The sequence below is a fragment of the Cetorhinus maximus genome, chromosome 2 (assembly GCF_964194155.1).
Source record: "Cetorhinus maximus chromosome 2, sCetMax3.hap1.1, whole genome shotgun sequence".
NCBI classification, from domain to species: domain Eukaryota; kingdom Metazoa; phylum Chordata; class Chondrichthyes; order Lamniformes; family Cetorhinidae; genus Cetorhinus; species Cetorhinus maximus.
Genome location: NC_135880.1, coordinates 142,483,157 through 142,506,468, shown reverse-complemented (window position 1 = coordinate 142,506,468; position 23,312 = coordinate 142,483,157). Strand labels below are relative to the sequence as shown.

At 44.7% G+C, this 23,312-nt stretch overlaps 1 protein-coding gene across 2 annotated transcripts in view; it reads left to right on the top strand.

Annotated features, from left to right (window-relative positions):
- The window catches only part of LOC144698292 (A disintegrin and metalloproteinase with thrombospondin motifs 3-like), a 335,384-nt gene extending 312,727 nt beyond the window's left edge, over positions 1-22,657 (top strand). For both annotated transcript variants that reach the window (XM_078570263.1, XM_078570260.1), the window contains exons 18-22: positions 765-930; positions 2,326-2,458; positions 7,387-7,594; positions 8,619-8,736; positions 20,171-22,657. In XM_078570263.1, coding sequence (XP_078426389.1) covers positions 765-930; positions 2,326-2,458; positions 7,387-7,594; positions 8,619-8,736; positions 20,171-20,673 — 1,128 coding nt within the window. In that variant the 3' untranslated portion in view covers positions 20,674-22,657. The remainder of the gene's footprint in view (positions 1-764; positions 931-2,325; positions 2,459-7,386; positions 7,595-8,618; positions 8,737-20,170) is intronic.
- Positions 22,658-23,312: the final 655 nt, after the last annotated feature.

Here is a 23,312-nt window from a genome sequence, read left to right as displayed (position 1 = left end):
ATCGGTCAAATCAAGCCCCTACCTGTGTAGATTTCCCAACGATGAAAATAGAATATGTTGGAAACACTCAGCAGATCAGGCAGCATCTTCGGAGCAAGAAACAGTGATAACGTTTCAGGTCCATGACCTTTCATCAGAACTGGAAGATGTTGGAGATGAGCAATGTCTAAGCAGTTACAGAGCTGGGGAAGGCGAACTGGGAAATAACAAAAGAGAAAGATCTATGATGGATGGAAAGAGGGTGGGGAGGGCAGGAGTGATTAAATGACAAAAGTGATGATCATAGAAGACAAAAGAGGTAATAGTGAGACAAGTATAGAAACACAAGGGGCGGAATTTTATAGCCCTGTTGCAGTGTGCCTCCCCCTGCTGGATGCGGGGAGCCTTACATGGCTCTTTACTTATTTACATATCTCCATTCAGTTCGGTGGGACCGTAATGTTCTGCCGGGCGGGAGGGACCGTAAAATCCTGGCCAATGGGACCCCCAGTCGCGGCAGGGCCGGTGTTGGAAAATGCAGCAAGCCGTTCAAAAGTCCATTGACTTCAGCAGGACCGATAAATCCTGCCGGCAGGAGGGGCTGTAAAATTGCGCCCAAGATTTCTCAGTAGCTTGGTTTGGCGACTTTTAAATATGATGATGAATTTCCAAATGTCAGACCGAAATGATTCCCGCAAATATTTAGATGTGGAATCTTCAGCAATCTGTACATAACATGGATGGTGGCTTTGCAACTGTCCTTTTAAACCTTCCATTTCTTTCAGATTATTCCTCGGAATAATAACACAAAATTTACACTCACTTATAACTACATTATTCACGAGGACTCCTTGCCAACCATCAGCAACAATAATGTACTTCAGGAAGATATCCATGCATTTGAATGGGCTTTGAAGAGCTGGTCCCAGTGCTCCAAACCATGTGGTGGAGGTAATTCTGTCTGAAACTTGAAGTGAAACATGAATCTCTGTCTCACCAGTGTTTTTACTTTGATGATTTTTGAGTATAAAGCGATACCGGTTAGCCATGTCTCAATAGCAAATGCTCTCATCTCTGAGTCAGATGGTTGTGAATTCAATTCTCACTCCAGAAACCTGAGCACACAATTCTGGCTGACAGTTCAGAACACTACCGAGGGCATGCTGTATTGTTGAAGGTGCCATCTTTCAGATTATGGGCCGTTACTTCTGAGCTCCCGAGCGTCAGACTGGGGGCTGGGGTTACCCCAAAGATGCACTGGGGAACCTCTCTCAGAACTTCACAGGTAAGATTTGCACAGCATTTGCCCTGAAGTGCAAACTTCCCCTGGGCAATTGCCCTGTGTTAGGAACCATTTGAAAATGTGATTTAAATTGCAAACTTTGGATGGTTCCGACTGGGTTACACCAATAGTTACCCAGAAAAAGTTAGAAGAATTAATGCCTGTTCTAACTTCTGTGCAACTATCATACAGACCCAATCAGAACCCCCATAGGACTGCCCCCAAACCCCCTACCTTTTGACTATTCCCCCTCGCCCCACGGGATGCCCCCACCCTGCTGATTCCCACCAGGGGTTGCCCCCAATCCCATCGACTACTCCCCCCACGGGATTCGCCCCACCCGCATGGGACTCCTTCCCTTCCCGCAGGCCTGACCAGAGCCAACCCAAGGCCCAAACCTCCCCCCTAAGCCTGACGCCACCACCACCCCCTCAGGTCCAACCAGACCTGACCGCCCCCCTCCAAGGCTCAACACACCCCTCCCCTAACTCACCCCCAAGGCCTACCCCCCAGAGGCTTGACCCTCTCCCCCCACAACACACCACCCAGGCCTGACCTGACCCAAACCAAGTCTAGACCACATCCCTGAGGCCCTCCCCATCGCCCCCCAAGACCTAACACCCTCATCCCTGAGGCTTGACCGCCCCCCCCCCCAGAGATAGTGCCATAAAAAATGGGGTGTGGCCTTTTCACTTTGACTCTCTTGTGCTTTAAAGCTGGCCCTGGGGACACACTTCACTGCCTGGAACTTGCCCGGCCTGAGTTGGAAGGTCAAGCGAGACAGGCTGGAAAAAAATACTTAAGTAATTGGGCACAGAGTGGCAATCCGACGTCTGCCCAGCACTTCAAGGTGAAGGTGCACCATAGCCTTCTTAGGATAACTGAGAGGGGCAATAGATGCTGATCTGCCAATGATACCCAGTACCTGAGAATGAGTAAATAAAAAGATGAGGAAAGGGATGGAGGGAAGGATTCAGCAAGTTACTTTGTACGGTTATGTGTATATATAATACAATAGTGCGGGTTGTGCTTGCTTGTAAAAGGGACTAAACTTTTGTTATTAGGTTTTCAGTACACGAAGTATGGATGCCGTCGGAAGACTGACAATAAAATGGTTCATCGTAGCTACTGTGACGCAGACAAAAAGCCAAAACCTATCCGCAGGATGTGTAACCTGCAAGAATGTACGTTGCCTGTGTAAGTACCAACTCTTGCTGGCATCTTCTCCATTTACCTCCCTACTTGAAAATCCACTCTCTATTTTTTTTGAATGGTAGCTAGTTCTGAGAATTTTTGGATTCAATCAGGCTGGATACAACCAGGGAAACAATTTTCTCCTTGGCACCAACGGTACTCCTGAACACTGATAGTGCCAAGGGGGGCTAACAGTTTTTCTTGGCATTACTGCTAAACGGCTGAATGCTAAAGGGTTTACAGTTTCCAGTTTTTGTTGCTGAACAGTGGAGGTAAAGGCCATTGGGAAACATAACTCTGAAGTTTTCCACAACTGTTTATCACTAGTCAAAATTCTTTACAACCCATTTCCTCTTAGCTGAAATCCTAGCCACAGTTGGCATGTGCCATTGGAAGCGCAACAAAACAGCTTCCCTTTATGCAATGTGACCAACATACTGAGCCTGGGTTCCCAGCCTCCTCCCTTCACAGCAGCAAACCCTTCTGGTCTAAACCCTGACATTTATGAAGGGCTACTCAGCTGATGCTGGGGTAGACTCCAAGTCCACTCGAGTGGATCCTGAGTCTGCTCAAACATAAGACCCAGACACTGTCCCGGAGGTTGGGTGGGTCAGGGAGGAGGCAGCGGAATTGTTTCCATGGACTAGATGGGAGACCAGTGCCTGCAAGGCTGTGAAGGTTGCGACCATTCAGAAGGCTACAGTGCAGCTCACACCAGCTGCCAACTGGGCAAATGTTCCACTGAGAGTGTATTGGGTGAAACTCCTGGCAGAGCTAGGAACTTTTCCAGATGTATTCTGCTGATGTGGTAAGAGAGTGGAGGACTGCCTTCAGTTGCTGGAGAAATGATTGCACTGAAAAAACTGGATGGAATCCTGAAGGCATTATGTTCCACCCCAATAGGGGAATATGGTGGCGAAGTGGCAATGTCAGTGGAAATCCAGAAGTCCAGGCTGATACTCTGGGGGGCAAGGGTTCAAATCCCACCATAGAACCATAGAACACTACAGCACAGAAAACAGGCCATTCGGCCCTTCTAGTCTGTGCCGAAATTTTATTCCGCTAGTCCCATTGACCTGCGCCTAGTCCATAACCCTCCAGACCTCTCCCATCCATGTATCTATCTAATTTATTCTTAAAACTAGTGAGCCCGCATTTACCACGTCAGATGGTAGCTCGTTCCACACTCTCACCACTCTCTGGGTGAAGAAGTTCCCCCTAATGTTCCCCCTAAACCTTTCCCCTTTCACCCCAAAGCTATGTCCTCTCGTGTTTATTTCTCCTAATCTAAGTGGAAAGAGCCTACTCGCATTTACTCTGTCTATACCCCTCACAATTTTGTAAACTTCTATCAAATCTCCCCTCATTCTTCTACGCTCCAAGGAATAAAGTCCTAACCTGTTTAATCTTTCCCTGTAACTCAACTCCTTAAGACCTGGCAACATCCTAGTAAATCTTCTCTGCACTCTTTCAATCTTACTGATATCCTTCCTGTAGTTAGGCAACCAGAACTGCACACAATACTCCAAAGTTGGCCTCACCAATGTCTTATACAACCTCACCATAACATCCCAACTCCTATACTCAATACTTTGATTTATGAAGGTCAGTATGCCAAAAGCTTTCTTTACAACCTTGTCTACCTGTGACGCCACTTTCAGGGAATTATGTATCTGAACTCCCAGATCCTTTTGTTCCTCTGCACTCCTCAGTGCCCTACCATTTACTGTCTATGTCCTACCTTGGTTTGACCTTCCAAAATGTAACACCTCACACTTTTCTGCATTAAATTCCATCTGCCATTTTCTGGCCCATTTTTCCAGTTGGTCCAGATCTCTTTTGCAAGCTTTGAAAGCCTTCCTCGCTGTCCACAACGCCTCCAATCTTAGTGTCATCAGCAAACTTGCTGATCCAGTTCACCACATTATCATCCAAATCATTGATATAGACAACAAACAACAATGGTCCCAGTACAGATCCCTGAACACACCACTAGTCACAGACCTCCAGTCTGAGAAGCAATCATCCACTACCACTCTCTGTGTTCTCCCACACAGCCAATTTCGAATCCAGTTTACAACCTCTCCATGGATACCAAGTGTCTGAACCTTCTGAATTAACCTCCCATGTGGGACCTTGTCAAAGGCCTTACTAAAGTCCATGTAGACAACATCCATAGCCTTTCCTTCATCTACTTTCTTGGTAACTTCCTCGAAAAACTCTACAAGGTTCGTTAAACACGACCTACCACGCACAAAGCCATGCTGACTATCCTTAATCAGCCCTTGGCTGTCCAAATAATTATATATCCGATCTCTCAGAACACCTTCCAATAATTTACCTACTACTGACGTCAGGCTCACTGGCCTGTAATTGCCTGGTTTACTTTTGGAGCCTTTTTTAAACAACGGAACAACACGAGCTACCCTCCAATCCTCCGGCACCTCACCTGTGGCTAAGGACATTTTAAATATTTCTGCCAGGGCCCCTGCAATTTCTACACTAGTCTCCCTCAAGGTCCGAGGGAATATCATGTCAGGCCCGGGGGATTTCTCTACCTTTATTCGCTGTAAGGCAGCAAGCATCTCCTCCTCTTTAATCTCTATATGTTCCATGAAACTACTGCTTGTTTCCCTTCCTTCCTTATACACTATGCCAGTTTCCTGAGTAAATACTGATGCAAAAAAACTGTTTAAGATCTCCCCCATCTCTTGAGGCTCCACACATAGGCGGCCACTCTGATCTTCAAGGGGACCAATTGTGTCCCTTACTATCCTTTTACTCTTAATATACTTGTAGAAACCCTTCGGGTTTACCTTCACATTATCTGCCAAAGCAACCTCATGTCTTTTTGCCTTCCTGATTTCCTTTTTTAGTATTTTCTTACATTTTCTATACTCTACAAGTACCTCATTTGCTTCTTGTTGCCTATACCTGCTATACACCTCTCTTCTTCTTAACCAGATCGCCAATATCCCTTGAAAACCAAGGTTCCCTATGCCTGTTAACTTTGCCTTTAATCCTGACAGGAACACGCAAACTCTGCACTCTCAAAATTTCGCCTTTGAATGCCTTCCACTTACTGAACACATCCTTGCCAGAAAAAGGGCAACTGAATAAATTTAAATTCAATTCTGGTACTCCCACCACCCCCTACCCACCCCAGATGCACTGCCCTGGAGCTCAGAAGTTATGACCCACTGTGGATTAACAGTGTATAGACTGTGTAAGTGCAGTATGTGTTAACAGTATATATGAGAGCAGGGTGTGGATAGTACACAGTGCGTGTGTGTGCAGTATGTGTTAACTATGTACAGCCTGTGTGAGTGTACTTGTATGGATAATGTGCGGTCTGTGTGTGTGTAGTGTGTGTGGTTAGTGTACAGTGTGTGTGGATAGTGTATAGTATGTGAGTACATTGTCTATGAATAGTGAACAGTTTGTGCTAGTACAGTGTGTGTGAGTAGTGTGCGCGGATTGTATATGGTCTTTCTGGGTATAATTTGTGGGAATATTGCACAATGTATGTAGATGGTTTACTGTTTCTGTGAGTACAGTGTGTGTGGATCATATGCAGTCTGTCTGAATACAGCATGTGGGGGTGGTATGCAATGTGTGAATACTGTGTAAGGGGGTGATATACAGTCTGTGTAACAGTGTACAGTATGTGTGAGTACAGTCTGTGAGTGCAGTGTATATGAGAGCTTTGTGTGGATAGTATACAGTGCAGGTGAGTGTAGTATATTACAGTCTGTGTGAGTGCAGTTGTGTGGATAATGTACAGTGTCTGGATAGTTAACAAACTGTGTGAGTACGGTGTTTGTGGATGATGTAGTCTTTGTGAGTACAATGTGTGTGGATAATGTCTGTGTGAGTACAGTTTGTGTGGATAGTTTACCAAGTGTGAGTTCTGTGTACGTGGATGGTGTACAATCTGTGTGAGTACAATGTGTGTGGATAGTTCATGTTGTGTGAGTACAGTGTGTTTGGATAGTGTACAGTGTGTGTGAGTACAGTGTGTGTGGACAGTTTACGGTGTGAATACAATGTATATGGATAATATACAGTCTGTGTGAGTACAATGAGTGTGGATGGTGTACAGTCTGTGAGGATAGTGTGTGTGGATACTAACTATACAGTGTGTGTAGATAGTGTACAGTGTTTGCAAGGACAGTGCGTATGAATATTATAGAGTCTGTGAGTACAGTGTGTGAAAGTACATGGTGTGTGGATAGTGTACCTTGTATGTGGATACTGTATTGTGTGAATGAGTAAAGTGTGTATATAGTGTACTCTCTGTGTTACTGTATGTATATAGTGTAGTGTGTGTGGAGAGTGAACAGTGTGTGAGTACTGTATGTGTATTGTGTAGAGTGTGTGTGAGTATAGTGTGTGCTAATACAGTCTGAGTACCTAGTGTGTATGGATTGTATATGGCCTGCATGAGTACAGTGTGTGGGGATGATGTAGTCTGCCCAGCGTGTGTTCACAGTGTACTGTCTCTGTGAGTACAGTCAATGTGAGTACAGTCTGTGGGAGTACAGTGTGTGGATATTAGGCAGTCTGTACAAGTACTGTATGTGAATAATGTGTGTAAATATGTTGTATGTGTGAATTTTGTCTATAAGGAAGCAGGTACCTCTTTATCCCTGACCTACTATGTTAGCAGATATAAGAGTAAATAAGCCTCACTGTGATTGTCTATCCAATTAATTCAGTCACTGTGCCGATATCAATTTCTGAAATTACCTTAAACAATTACAGGTACTACCTTTAATTCATTAGCTCTTTCTAGACTGGTTTGAAAGCCCTCAACAATCCCCAGTGACCTATTACTGATCTCCTTGTTTGTTCAGTAAAGTACTCTGGTAATGCTCAGAATATTACAAGGATCTCTGCAAATTGATTTGATTTGGTGTTTCCCCTTCCAGTTGGATAGCAGAGGAGTGGGAACATTGCACAAAATCCTGTGGGAGTTCTGGGTACCAAATCCGCACTGTTCGGTGTGTGCAGCTGCTGACCGATGGAAGGAACCGTTCAGTGCACAGTAAATACTGCACTGGAGAAAACCTGGAGAACCGCCGAGCTTGTAATCGAATGCCTTGCCCAGCACAATGGAAGACAGGATCCTGGTTAGAGGTCAGTGAGCAGGCAGGCTTCATAGCAAATGCAACAATCGCTTTTTTTAAATCAACAGGCTTCATTATGCATCCCAAGCTGTGCCATTGGTTCTGTTAGGGAGTTGCATCTCATGGTGGGGGAGAATAGTAATTAAAATGGTGACACCCTCTACGCAGTAAACAAGTGTTCAATAAGAAATAATGAAGTCTTACAGTTTCTCAGTTGTGCAGACATCATATGAAAAGGAAAGTGTGGTGCTTTCCCATTACAACAGGAATAAAAGATAGATTGATTACCATTCACATCCTCAATGTGCCCCAAAGGACAACAAACAAGAGTACAGTAATGGAGAGTACATACCTGTCACAGTATGATAGGGCAGGAAGGTACAACTATCTCAGTATAACGCTGGGGTACATGTTGATGGGTACAGGTCTGTTATTGTACAGTGATGGAGTAGAGTAGTAACGGTGGGTACAGGTCTGTTATTGTACAACACTGGGGTACAGTGCTGTTGGGTACAGGTCTGTTATTGTACAACACTGGGGTACAGTGCTGTTGGGTACAGGTCTGCTAATGTACAATAGTGGGGTACATTAATGGTGGGTACAGGTCTCTTATTGTACAGCAGTGGGGTACAGTGCTGGTATGTACAGGTCTGTTATTGTACAACACTGGGGTACAGTGCTGTTGGGTACAGGTCTGCTAATGTACAATAGTGGGGTACATTAATGGTGGGTACAGGTCTCTTATTGTACAGCAGTGGGGTACAGTGCTGGTATGTACAGGTCTGTTATTGTACAACACTAGGGTACAGTACTGTTGGGTACAGGTCTGTTATTGTACAACAGTGGGGTACAATACTGTTGAGTACAGGTCACTGTATTACCTTAGGGTACACAACTGGTGAGTATACATCTGTCACTGTATAACATTAGGATGCACACTGGTGAGTACATGTCCATCACTGTGAAAGGTGTTATAAAAATGCAGATTGGTTTGTTTGTCTTCCCATTGTTGATTTGTCTTTCATTCTCTATAGTGTTCTGTCACATGTGGTGAAGGAATTGAACAAAGGCAGGTCAGATGTCGTCCAAGTGGTCAATGTGATGGTGAGAAGCCGGAAGCTACAAGAGTCTGCAGACGACCCCCTTGTGGTGGTATGTATCTGTGACAGTGCCTTCATTAGTCCAGGAGTTGCTAACCCTCCAGGATTCTCTTCAAGTCTCCAGGAATTAAAGATTAATCTGCTAGACAGTGCTGCAAGAAACCCAAGAGAAAATCATAGGGGCGCTAAAAAATTGTATTTTTGATCATTTTCTTTGAATATTTTTGTTCGTTAGTTATAACGTTATTGGAAATGGGGTAAAAAGGCTGTTTGACTGGAGCGGATGGTTGGAGCTCATGTGATGAAACCTACAGGAATATACCCAGGCAATTCTATACCTGTCCTTATCAGCTTTTAGTTGATGCTAGTGAATGAAACAGAAACGTTGTCAGCTTTAGTTATGGAAATTTAGCTGCATTTTGTGACTTATGTTGTCAGAGAAGATAATTGCAGAATCATTTCTGCACTTTGTATTTTTTAGAACCATAGAACCATAGAACACTACAGCACAGAAAACAGGCCATTCGGCCCTTCTAGTCTGTGCCGAAATATTATTCCGCTAGTCCCATTGACCTGCACCTAGTTCATAACCCTCCAGACCTCTCCCATCCATGTATCTATCTAATTTATTCTTAAAACTTAAGAGTGAGCCCGCATTTACCACGTCAGATGGTAGCTCGTTCCACACTCTCACCACTCTCTGAATGAAGAAGTTCCCCCTAATGTTCCCCCTAAACCTTTCCCCTTTCACCGTAAAGCCATGCCCTCTTGTGTTTATTTCTCCTAATCTAAGTGGAAAGAGATGAGTGTGCTGCATGTCTCCCCTGTCAACCTGTGACATGGGGGACACTGGTCCAAACCAGGATGCTGAGATTGCAAGGGGCTGTGAGTATCTCCAGCAGTGACTGCTACATGACCAGCATTGGCGAGGAGATCGTACAACGTGTGCAGTCCAACTGCTCCGTGGTCCAATAAAGCGGTGGCAGACTTGAAGACACGGGCAGGGGGGGGGGAAGGGGTGGGTAAGGTATGGAGCCCTAGTTGGCCCTTTGGTGCGTCCACATTGCTTGCATGGATGGGCAGGCTAGGAGCTTGACCCCAATCATATCACTGTGACTGCACCTGAACTGTCTCAGTTGTAGAGGCCTGGTCAGTTTATACAGGTGGCCCTAATGCGTGGCCACTTCCCTCACTTACCCTGCCCCCCACCTCTGCACAGGATGCAGCGCCAGGTCAGCACTTGACCCCCCCCACCCCCTCAGCAGTCACCTCCGAGGCTGGCACACTTGCCGTCAGACACTGTACACCCCTCAGCAGTTGTCTGCAGGGCCAGGCATCAGTTGCCCCCAGCACCCCTGAGGCCTGTAAACAATGGGCGAGCTGTGGAGAACGCTGCTGCTCACTCACCTCAGTTCCCCCAAAGTGAAGTCCGCCAAGTGCACGTCTCTTTGGTGCTGTTGTGAAACATGTCGACGTGCTTTCCCACCAACGTGGACGGACGATACGGTGATGTTCCAAGAGCCTGGCGGGATGGCCTATTAATTATATGCTAATGTATTACAATTAGCTCCCCTCTGACCAATGGTGGAAACACAGCCTGCTGTTGGCAGACTGAGAGGAAGATCACGACCTGCCTTCATGCCATCGTGAATTGGGTCCTGCTATATTTTCCACGCACGCCACCTATCGTGCCCACCACCAATGGGCTCGGAAAATGCTGCCCTTGGAGTTTGGTGAGAGAGGGAGTTTTAAGTGTTAATTTTGCTCTTAAGGCTAGAATCTTCTGGTCGGTGTGTGGGGGCGGGCCCTGCTCGCCAACGCGTAAAATGATGCGCGGTGACATTGGGTGTGTGTCCCGACATCACCACGCATCACTCCGATCTTCAGTTCAGCAGGCGCGCAGCGGAGTCGGCTGCATGCCCGTCAAACTGTCAAAGGCCTGTTAAGGCCATTAATTAACTAATTGTCAGGCAAAGAGCCCAGGCGGCCTTCGCATTTTTCATGAAACCTCATCCACGGGCGGGATAAGGTTCCATGAAGTGTTTATTAATTAAATAAAATGTCTTGTGAAAAACCATGAACGTGTCCCAGCTCAAGTGACAATGTCACATGAGGGGACATGTCTGAGTAATTTTCTTTTTTCTTACAATGTTTGATTCTTAAATTAATCTCCCTGAAGCAGCTCTGTGCCTCAGGGAAATTTCTGCGCTCTTTCGCATGTATGCGCGAAAGAGCGCAGGCCCCAACTCTCCCTCCTCCTCCCGTCCGCACAGATAGTGCTGAGCGCTTCCGGGTGCGCGTCATGCTGGGCGGGCCTTAATTGGGCCGCTCATGTAAAATAGTTCACGTGCATCTGATTGCAGGCAGCGATTTGCTCCGGGCCCGCCCACGCCCGCTCTCAACCAGCCTGCCCAACAGGGAAGAAATTCTCCCCTTGGAGTTTGGCGAGAGGGGGAGTTGGGAGAAGGAGGTGTTTGTTTCCTCTTTCTTTCTATCTCATCCCATATAAATTGGTCCTTGCTCTGGTTACAGGGAAAGGAGCTAGATGTTTGGTAAGTATCTGGTAAGTGGGTAAGTTCTATTCTATCCCTAAGGTTTAACATAGTACACAATTTGGTGGTAAAGTTAATAAAATATTTAAGAAAGCAACATTAAATAAGTGATTAATATGATTAAATAATTATTTAAAACACATCAAGGATGGCAGGACAGGTGATGTCTTAAGGCTGCAGCAGGTGGGATCTCCTGGATAACATTGTGATTCAGGGGAAACACGTTTGCAGTAAGTGTTTGCGGCTTGAGGAACTTCAGCTCAAAGTCATTAAGCTGGAGGTTGAACTGCAGACTCTGCAACACATCAGGGAGGGGGAAAGTTACCTGGATGCTTTGTACCAGGAGGCAGTCACGCCACTTAGGATAGTGTTTTCTGATTTGTTCAGTGGTCAGGGACAGGAGGGTGTGACTGCGAGTGAGGCAGGTAAGGGGACCCAGAGGGCAGGAGCGTAGGAGTGTGAGCCCCTGCAATTGTCCAATAGGTTTGAGGTTCTCTCAGCTTGTTTGGATTGAGAGTGGGGGCTGCAGGGTGGATGAACAAACTGACCATGGCACTGTGGCACAGGAAGCCATTCAAGTGGGCGGAGAAAAAAGGAACATAGTGGTAGTAGGGGACAGTATAGTGGGGGGGATTGACAATGTTTTCTAGCAAAGAGCGAGATTCCAGACGGCTATGTTGCCTGCCCAGTTCCGAGGTTCAGGACATCAGCTCAGGGCTGGAGAGGAACTTGCATTGGGAAGGGGGGGGTTCCAGTTGTCGTGGTTCATGTAGATATCATTGACATAGGTCGGACTAGGAAAGAGGTTCTACGTAGAGAGTATGAGGAGCTAGGCACTAAATTGAAAAGCAGAACCTCAAAGATTATAATCTCTGGATTATTACCTGAGCCAAATTGGCATAGGGTACATAAAATTAGAGTGATGAATATGTGGCTCAAAGATTGGTGTGGGAGAAATGGGTTCTGGTTTGTGGGGTACTGGCATCAGTACTGGGGAAAGTGGGGGGAGGTACCGTTGGGATGGTCTACACCTGAACCGGGCTGCGACTAGTGTTATTGTGAACTGCAGAACTAGGGAAGTGGAAGCAAGGGATCAAATGTGACAAGGCCCCCAAACAGTAATGGAGATGTAAGGGAAGGAATTAAACAGGAAATTAGAGATGCGTGCAATAAGGGTACAACTGTAATCATGGGTGACTTTAATCTACATATAGATTGGACAAACCAAATTAGGCAATAATACTGTGGAGGAGGATTTCATGGAGTGTGTATGTGAAGGTTTTTTAAACCAATATGTTGAGGAACCAGCCAGAGAGCAGGCTCTCATAGACTGTGTAATGAGAAAGGATTAATTGACAATCTTGTTCTGCAGGGTCCCTTGGGGAAGAGTGATCATAAAATGATGGAATTGTCCATTAAGATGGAGAGTGAAGTGAAGAAGTGAAGAAACTAGGGACCTGAATCTGAATAAAGGGAACCATGAGGGTATGAGGCACGAGTTGACAATAATGGATTGGGGAACCTTACTAAAAGGGTTGATGGTGGATAGGCAATGGCTATATTTAAGGAACATTGCATGAATTATAACAATTATTCTTTCCCGTCTGGCACAAAAATAAAACAGGAAAGGTGGCTCAACCATAAATTACAAAATAAATTAGGGATAGCATTAGATCCAAAGAGGAGACAATACAATTGCCAGAAAAAGTAACAAACCTGAGGATTGGGAGCAGTTTAGAATTCAGCAAAAGTGGACAAAAGGATTGATCAAGAAGGGGAAAATAGAGTATGAGAGTAAACTTGCAGGGAACGTAAACTGACTGTAAAAGCTTCTATAAATAAGTGAAGAGAAAAAGATTAGCAAAAACAAATGTAGGTCCCTTATAGTCAGAAACAGGGGAAATTATAATGGGGAACAAAGAAATGGCAGAAGAATTGAACACATATTTTGGTTCTGTCTTCACAAAAGAGGACACAATTAATTTCCCAGAAATGTTAGGGAACCAAGGGTCTAGTGAGAGGGAGGAATTGAAGAAAGTCAGTATTAGTAAAAATAAAATGGTGCTAAAGAAATTAATGGGGTTAAAGGCTGAAAAATCCCCAGGGCCTGATCATCTACCTCCCAGAGTACTAAACGCAGTGGCCTTGGAAACATTGGTGGTCATCTTCCAAAATTCTACATTACAGAGTATTCCCGTTGGTGTGCGGGGGTGGGCCCTGCCGTACACGCGTAAAATGATGTGCGGTGACATCGGGCAAGCATCCCGATATCACCGCGCCATCACGATATTTCATCGGACGGGCGCGCGATGCTCTCCGATGTGCGCCTGCCATTAATTAACGGGCCACTTAAGGCCCTTGATGCTCCAATCGACTGCGATTTTTCGCCACCCATGCAATCTTCGGGTCGGCGCACGGGTGCAACAGGCAGGACACATTGATATAAACCAGTAAGAGGGCTCACTGGAGCTACAAGTGTGCTCTCTCAAGTATTGATTTTTCTAAGTTATTGAAACTTGCCTGTGTGCTCTGCAATACTTAAAATCGCATACCAGCTGGACTCTTAACCTTCAGGTCAGCACTCTGCAGTGAGGAATCTTTTTTGGGCCTGCAGGTTTCAGGAAGCCTTCCCTTAGCCTGGGAATGGGAGCTGATCTCTCCACTGGAGGCACCTCCTGTGAGGAGGAAGGGAGGGCTAGAAGGGGGGAGAAGGCCAGGAGTGCACATTCAGCCTCCAGGGGAGTTACCTTTGGGAGGACAGGGGCAGGCACAAGGGATGCAGGGCCAAGAGGTAGACCAAGGTGGAAGGGGCCACAGAAGACGCCACTATCCTGCTGCCAGGGTATACAGGCGGCAAAGCAGCTACCTCAGTATGTCTGAGGTGCAGTGCCGAAGGAGGCTCCGTCTCTCAAGGGAGGCAGTCGACTATATCTGTCAGATGATTGGGCCTGAGATCTCCGCTAACTGTGTGGGTGGACACCCCATGCCAGTGGCTCTAAAGGTCACAGCTGCCCTCAATTTCTATGTCTCTGGCTCCTTCCAGGGGTCAGAGGGTGATCTTTGCAGTGTCTCCCAATCAGCTGTCCACACTTGTGCCTGCTGACTCTGCTGTCCTGTTGGCCTTGATGACTTTGGCGGTCGTCCTCTGGCCCGTGAAGCCTGTGCTGGCCCCGCCTGGGAGGGAACTGCCAGTTCCACAGCTGGCATCTCCCCAGTTGTCGCAGCCTCGCCGGATGCTACGGTCACTGGGAGAGAGGCGGAGGAGCTGCCACCCTCATCCGGAGACCTGCAGAGACACCAGCCAGCTGCGGCACTGAGCTGGGAAACTTGGGGCCCAGGCCATCTCCCACACTGACACTGACCAGCTGAGGTCAATGCCGATGTGAGGGCTTGCTGGTCAGAGCGCATCCCCAGGAAGCCCTGATGGGTCTCCTGGAGGAGCCTCTCCACGAGAGTCGCCACTCTCTCCATGGAGGACGCATGGCACTCATTGCTTCGGCGATCGCCCACGTAGACTCCTCCACCACGGAGACCAAGCCAAGCATAGCCTCATGTATCTCCCCCAGATGCTCCCGGCCTCAATTCCTGCACCTGCTGCGTCGCAGACGACTCCAGAGGCACATCGTCAGGCACCGACTGAGCATGTGCCTGGTCCCCTGCAGTCCTTTGACTGCTGGCACCATGAGCACTCTCTGTCTCTGCCAGCTCCTCCAGCGACTGTGAAGTGCCCTCATCGCTGTGCCCAGGGGCACTAGCTGATGTTCTAATTCCCACCGAGGTGCTAATATCTGCACTGATGCCTGCCTGGCAGAGATGGTGTGAGGCTGGTGAGACTTCAGGCCCCTCAGGTGTGAGAGGGGGCCTCTGCTGCTGCTCCTCCTCCCAGCCCTGCTCCGCTGATGCTGAAAGGAACAAGGATATCGGATCAGTTAACGTGGAGACAATGTCAATGTGCATCCCTGCCCCCCGGGTCATTATGCACTCATCCTTCCATAAGCAATGGTCAAGCCATGTTGCAAAATTAAATCACTTAACATTCAGCACTGCTATGGCTGTTGGGAGAACAATGGTGACCTCACTGCTGGGCAAACATACCTGCCTGTGGCACCCAAGCCTCACCGACACCAGTGAACCTGGGCGCATGGTGCCTCGCCAAATCCAGGGCCTCCTGCTCAAACCAGCTAAGAATGGCTAACTGCACCTGGCCGCCACCAGTCCTCACACGCTCTGCTGCATTATGAGCATTCTTCTCCTGAGAATCAGAGAAGAGCATTGATTTGAGCAAATTGTACATGGACTTTCTTCTCACATGGCTCACCCCAGCCAGAATGGAACATTGCAGGGCTCCAGTGCCTCCTCACCCCACTGCTGCCGAACACTCACACAAAGATGTTAGGCCTGTTAACCCCCGCCGCCTTGCCCACATTCTGCCTACATCACATTAGGCATCACATGGTATATCCTTTCATAGCAAGGAGGCACAAGTACGTGGAGCGCAGAGGGCAGCAGATGGTTTGTTGCCTCGCCACTTTGAAGCTCCCCTCCCAGCACGTCATCACTCAGAGGGTGGTCAACCTGTGGAATTCTCTACCACAGAAGGCTGTGGAGGCCGGGTCACTGAGTATATTCAAGAAAGAAATTGATAATTTTTTGGATATTAGGGGCATCAAGGGATATAGAGAGAAAGCAGGAATATGGCATTGAGATAGAGAATCAGCTATGATCATATTGAATGGTGCAGCAGGCTCGAAGGGCCGAATGGCCTACTCGTGCTCCTAGTTTCTATGTCGTATATCAAAGAGTAGAGACAAGTTAAGTGAGGAAAATAGTAATATGGGAAATGAGGGTCGGAGAATGGCAGGAAGGGACAGAGAGAAAAAAACCTAAGAATGCACAAAGAATCAAGACTAGATGTCACAAAGATAATAAAAAGACTAAAGGCTCTGTATCTGAATGTGCGTAGCTCACATTGAAGTAAATAAATATGATCTGATTGCCATTACAGAGACTTGGCTGTAAGATGACAAGGATTTTGTCCTGAATATTGAGGGGTATGTGACCTTCAAGAAGAATAGGAAACTAGGTAAAGGTGGAGGGGTAGCACTGTTAATCAAGGATGGCATTTATGCAATAGTTAGAGATGACCTTGGTTCAGGAGATCAGGATGTAAAATCGATTCAGGTGGAGATGAGGAATAGTAGGGGAAAGAAGTCACTAGTGGGCGTGGTCTAAAGGCCCCCTAACAGTAACCACAATGTGGGACAAAATATACAAGAACAAATATTGGGTGCTTGTGATAAAAGGACGGCAATAATCATGGGTGACTGTAATCTACATATAAACTGGAAAAATCAGATTGGCAATAGTAGCCTGGTGAGGAGTTCATAGAATGCTATCAAGATAATTTCTTCAAGCAGCACATTCTGGAACCCACCAGAGACCAGGTTATATTAGATTTGGTATTGTATAATATGACAGGATTAATTAATGACCTCAGGGTAAAGGCACCCCTAGGTAGCAGTGACCACAATATGATTGAATTTTACACCCAGTTTGAAAGGGAGAAGAATGGGTCTAAGACTAGTATCTTAAACTTAAATAAGGGCAACTATGTGGGCATGAAAGCTGAGCTAACTGAAGTGAACTGAGATAACTAGGCTAGGGGAAAGATCAATAGAGAAACAATGGTAGACATTTAAGGGAATTTTTCAGAATACTCAGAATGAGTATGTTCCTACAATAAAGGAAATTCTAAAGGGAGGACCTACCATCTGTGGTTAACTAAAAAAATTAGGGAAAGCATCAAACTTAAGAAAAAAAGCATATAACTGTGCAAAGATGAGTGGCAGGTCAGATGATTGGTCAGAATATAAAGAATGGTAGAGAATGACTAAAAGGTTAATCAAGAGATAGAAATTAGAGTATGAGAGGAAGCTAGCTAGAAATGTAAAAACGGATAGCAAGAGATTCTACAGGTATTTGGGGGAAAAGAGTAGGTAAAGTGAGTGTTGGTCCTCTAGAGAGTGATAATGAGGAGATAATATTAGATAATAAGGAAATGGTGGATGAAATGAACAAATATTTTGCTTCTGTCTTCACTATAGAGGATACAAAAACACTCCAGTAATAGCTGTAAATCAGGAGGTGGAAGGGAGAGAGGAACTTGGTGAAATGGCAATCACTAGGGAAGCAGTACTGAGCAAACTGATGGAGCTGCAGGCTGAGAAGTCTCCAGATCCAGATGGACTTCATCCTAAGGTCTTAAGAGGTGGCTAATGAGGTAGTAGATGCATTAATATTAATGTTCCAAAATTCCCTAGATTCTGGAAAGGCTCCATCAGACTGGAAAGTTGCAAATATAACCCCTCCATTCAAGAAGGGAAGGAGGCAAAAAACAGAGAACTATTGGCTAGTTAGCTTGACATCTGTCATGAGGAAGGTGTTAGAGTCATCATTAAAGAGGTTATAGCTGGGCACTTAGAAAAGCGAAGAGTCAGCATGGTTTTATGAAAGGGAAATCATGTTCAACCAATTTATTAGAGTTCTTTGAAGGAGTAACTTGCTGTGGATAAAGGGGAGCCTGTACTTGGATTTCCAGAAAGCATTTGATAAGATGTCACATCAAAGGTTATTGCGGGAAATAAAAGCTCATAGTGTAGGGGCTAACATAATAGCCTGGATAGAAGATTGCCTGGCTGGCAGAAAACAGAGTATTCATAAATGGGTCTTTGTCTGATTGGCAGGATGTGACGAGTGGAGTCCTGCAGGGGTCTGTGCTGGGCCTCAACTTTTTACAATTTACATCAATGACTTTGATGAGGGGAGTGAAGGCATGATAGATAAATTTGCAGACAACACAAAGATAGGTAGGAAAGTATATCGTGAAGAAGACATAAGGAGTTTCCAAACAGATATGGCTAAGTTGATTGAGTGGGCACAAACCTGGCAGATGGAGTATAATGTGGGAAAATGTGAAGTTGTTCACTTTGGTAGGAAGAATAAAAAAGCAAAGTATTAAATAAACGGAGAATGACTGCAGAATTCCGAGGTGCAGAGGGATCTAGGTGTTCTAGTCACCAGGCATGAGTCACAAAAAGTTAGAATACGGGTACAGCATGTAATCAAGAAGGTCAGTGGAATGCTATCCTCTATTACAAGAGGAATTGAACATAAAAATAAGGATATTATACTTCAATTATAGACGGCATTGATGAGACTGCACCTTGAATGTGTGCAGATTTGATCTCCTTATTTAAGGAAGGATGTAAATGCGTTGGAGATGTTTCAGAGGAGATTGATACCTGGAATGAGCAGGTTGTCTTATGAGGAAAGGTTGGACAGGCTGGGATTGTTTCCACTGGAGTTTAGAATAGTGAGGGGTGACTTGATTGAAGTATATAAGATCCTGAATGGTCTTTACAAGGTGGATATAAAATGGATGTTTCCTCTTATGGGTGATTCCAGACCTAGGAGGCACTGTTTTAAAATTAGCTGTCACCCTTATAGGACAGAGATGAGGAGAATTTTTTTCTCTCAGAAGGTTGTGCGACTTTGGAACTCTCTGCCTCAGACAGCAGTGAAGGCGGGGTCACTGAATATTTTTAAGGCAGAGGTAGATAGATTCTTGTTAGGCAAGGTAATCATGGGTTATTGGGGGTAGATGGGAATGTAGAACTTGAAACAAACAGATCAGCTATGTTCTTATTGAAAGACGGAGCAGGCTCGAGAGGCCTAATGGCCTACTTCTGCTCCTATTTCGTATGTTCGTAATGACTGCATGGGCTAATTTTCCATGTCAGAACGGTGGCAGACAGGATTTAAAAATGGCGACCAGACTCAATTCCCATCGTGTGGGATCTTTATGGCCCTTCTGCTCCTATTTTGTATGTATGTTGCTACTTTCTCTGCAAATTGTAGTGTCAAGAAACCCTTGCCCTATTACTTTGGCATCTTCAGTGGGCCCAAGGAGATGAATCTAGAAGTGAGACAGAAAGAAAGAAATTTCATTTATATAACACCTTTCACAATTTCAGGACATCCCAAAATGCTTTATGGCCAATGAAGTACTTTTGAATTGTAGCAACCATTGTAATGTAGGAAAGTTGGCAGCAATTTGTATGCAGAAAATTAAAACTAAAAGCAATTATGTGATGATAATGATCAGATAATTTGGTTAAGTGCTGCTGGCTGAGAGATAAATATTAGCCAGGACACTGGGTGATCTTCCTTGCTCTTCAAAATAGTCACCACGATCTTTTACATTGAACAATGTATAGAAATAGCTAAGTTGTGAACTGAAGTTTAATTTTCAAGGTGCTATGGAGGGATTTGTCCTCATGTCTCTGGATTATTAGTCCAGATCTCTGGATTACTAGTCCAGTGACATAACTACTATGCTACCATACACACACATTGCATTGCTCCTACCTATGCATTGCCATGCCCCATGCTCTCAATAGAGCATTTCCCCAACACTGAGCACATTTTTCTTGCTTAGGGCACACACTGTCTGGTCTCACCCCACTCCTGCCTGTTGTGCCAGTTTCTTGCAATTACAGTTAGAAGTAAATGAGCATGCTAGTTCAGAGGCAATATAAATGCGTTATAGTGTCAATGATGCAGTTTGTTTTAGATAATAACATTAACAATCCTTGAATGACCACGATGGCAACACTAGAAGATAGTGTGGTGTGAGCACACTACTCACTGACCTTTTACTGCTTCACTGCTTTACTGTTTTGCTATATTAAAGTTCTGACAAAACCGATAACATCTTTATGTTGCGCTGTGCAATTGATTGAGAAGTGGAGCTACTTGGCCACATGATCAGGCAATTTAATGCACATGATACAGATTTTAATTTCTGCACATGGAATGTTTTAGCCTCCCCCTAATTTGAATAAACTATTCCATTTCACTCTGTTCACCTTGCAGATGAGCCCTGCCTGCGAGACAAGTCTATATTCTGCCAGATGGAGGTGCTTGCTCGCTACTGCTCGATCCCAGGTTACAAGAAACTCTGTTGCGAATCCTGTAGCAAGCGCAGTAGCACCCTGCCTCCCCCCTTCTTCACTGACACTGCCGATATAGAGGATATAATGGCTGCAGCTGACCACGAGATGACACCAACTCATGAGCCTGACTCCACATCCAGGGGCAGAGGTCAGCAAGGCAATAGGTTGGCCAAAGCAAAGAACAATAAGCCTAATGCAGTAACCCCAGGACGTGGCAAAACAAAAGGTGCGAATTCCTCCCCAAAAAAGACACCTGCGGCTGGTAGGCCTCACAGATTGGAGGCTTCACAGAATCCGCTTCATTTAATTCAAGGCAATCCTACTGCCATCAGCAACAGCTCCACAGCAACCCATGAATCAGACAGAGTGGCAAAGACATCAGAAAGATATGCTGTGTTACGATCTCCTGTGGTAGAGACATGAAGGAGGATGATTCTTACATACATCAGACACTTCTGGGGAAAATTACCATATAAAAGGAAACAACTGTAGACATCACGGTGCATGCATTATTTGAAAAGGACTTTCTGCATTTTCAATGAACTTAAACTGTTGATCTCTCCTTGAAAAAGAACACATTTAAGTAGTAAAGTGCTGGCACTTTGCTCTTTATCAATAAATTGGCCAGCATCCAATTTGTTTGGGCTCAAAACACCAAAGATTTTCACAACGAGGAGGAAATACCTAGGTTTGTTGGTGCTGTCTTCGTAAAGGATCAAGACTACATCTTGCACATCAGCTGATGTTCAAAAAAAATCAAAGAAAGAAATACAAAGAGATGCTCAATTTCTTTAAGGGTTTACAGTGTTGCATTGATACAAAATGGTATTCAACAAAGTCAGTTGTTGCTTATGTCAGTGAAATAGTTATTATTTAAGTCATTTGCAGCTGTTGTGTAAATACTGTACATGCAAGTCAGTATTATATTTTAAAAATACACTTTGTTCCTTGAGATTTTGTTTACCTATGTTATATAACCATTTCTAAATTTAAGTATGTACCTGATGTTGAAAAACTGTCCTAATACATTTCACAAATTGCAGTGAGGAGCAACAAACATAACGATGGGTCAGGCAAGAATTACTGGTTTCTTTAACAATTTAACTTGGCAGTAATTACGTGCAGATCTCCCAATCCCTTTGGTGCTAATAAAAATAAACTGCAAATCTGAAATAAGTGCTGATTTGGAAATGTTATCTGGTCAGCAAGCAATTAAACAGAGAACTTGTTTTTAAGCCTTGCTTAATATTCTGGTGAAGGCTTATCAAAATAAGATATCCGGCCATTTTCCTCCCATGTACCTGTTGGATCTATTAGGCCTTTGCAGAATTTTCTGTTCTTACTCTCTATCTCATTGCGTAGATTTATATGTCCTTCTAAAATCAACTGTTTGTAGACAGTTATTTACCCAGTTACGGATTTTAAATGTAAAATGGATCTCCATCTTCATTTGAGGCTAAGGTGTTCCAGCACCTACTTTCTCTCACCTTATAGCCACCTTTGCCCACAGTAGATATGTTTGGAAAAGTAATCTTTTTGGATCAAGAACGATTAAATCAGTAATTAACTCCAGGGCATTATTATACAGTATTCACATGTGTATAATCGAAAATATCAGCATCTAGAAATTTGGCAGGCTAACTGAAATATCTTCACCTGACTGCATTGCCTGGAGGGGCAGCAAAGATCCACCCAACTCCACATTCAAAAAACACAGGCCACTAACATTCCCCACCGATCTGCAGGGGATAAAAAAACAAACTTAAGTACTACAATGAGTTGTCTAATTTTTTTCCCAAAGTGACAATGTTACTGAAACATGTAAAAACAGAATTTGGATATCCCAGTGACAAGTGACGAGTAACATTATTACCAACTTAGAAACTTACTGGAGGACGGAACTGTTCTTAAAATGGTGAGCTGGGATTAAATCAAAAGTATTGTAATATACAGAAGCAAATGGCGGGTTGAAAAGATAAAGACAAGTGAGTGCTTCATTACATACTCGAAAAGCATAGTTAGAATATAACAATCGGATGCACATAGCGGTACACTATGGAAGAATATTTACTATTGTCCTGCCAGTAGTCAAATAGGGTCCAGTCAACTCAATGCCTTTAAAGAATTGCTGTCAGTTTCTTGCAAGGCTTTTGAAGTTTAATGAAGCTAGTGTTTAGCTTGTAAGATGACAACCCCTGAGCCCCAGACAGTTGCATAGAATTTATTTAAGAATCCCTCTTTTACCCCATAAATGGAAATAATATGAATTACTTTGTCTTATTTGCTTTCTTTTGTACGATAATATAGGTGCCTGTTTTATTCTGAGTGTACACTACTGATGCTGTTTGTTATATTGGGGAGCACATAGCAATAAAAGTAACATCCAAGATAATGTCCTTTAAAGCTATTTGAATTTGTGGTATTGATTGTGTTTGTGCCTTTGTTTCATTTTCCTACCCTGTTCTTCGTTAGTGATCTGCCTGGTGACTTTCTCATGCTCATTGGTAGATTTGACTCCAGTTTCTGTTGGGCACTTCAAATTCTCAGTAGAGTCATTTGTTGATTATATATTAAAAACACTGAGTAGGTCACAACATTTTATTTCAAAAGGCAACATCAACTGACCCTTAATGACATTTTTTTGGATCGAGTTTGCTTGCAATAGCGGTTACACCGATCAGCTGTGCTGCGTTAGGTATGTTCAGTTATTTGCAAATAGCAACAGCGTAATGCTGAAGGAATCCCTTTCACACATGAAGAAATATTGGCATCTCACAAATGTGCAAAGTCAAATGTAGGCCTCGGGGTACTCTCAGTTGAGGTTATGGGTTCAAGCCCCACTCCAGAGACTCAAGCTCAAAATCTAGGCTGACCATGCCACTGCTGCACTGTTGGAGATGTCAACTTTCTGATGAAGTGTTAAACTGCGGTCCCTCTATGGACACCTTGATTAAATCTGTCTGTAACCTTCTTACTGTAAAGAGGAAAAAATGGTTTATCTAGTCTCTCCCCATTTCTGAAGCACTTCAACTCGGGTACCATTGTAGTAAATCTCGTCTGCA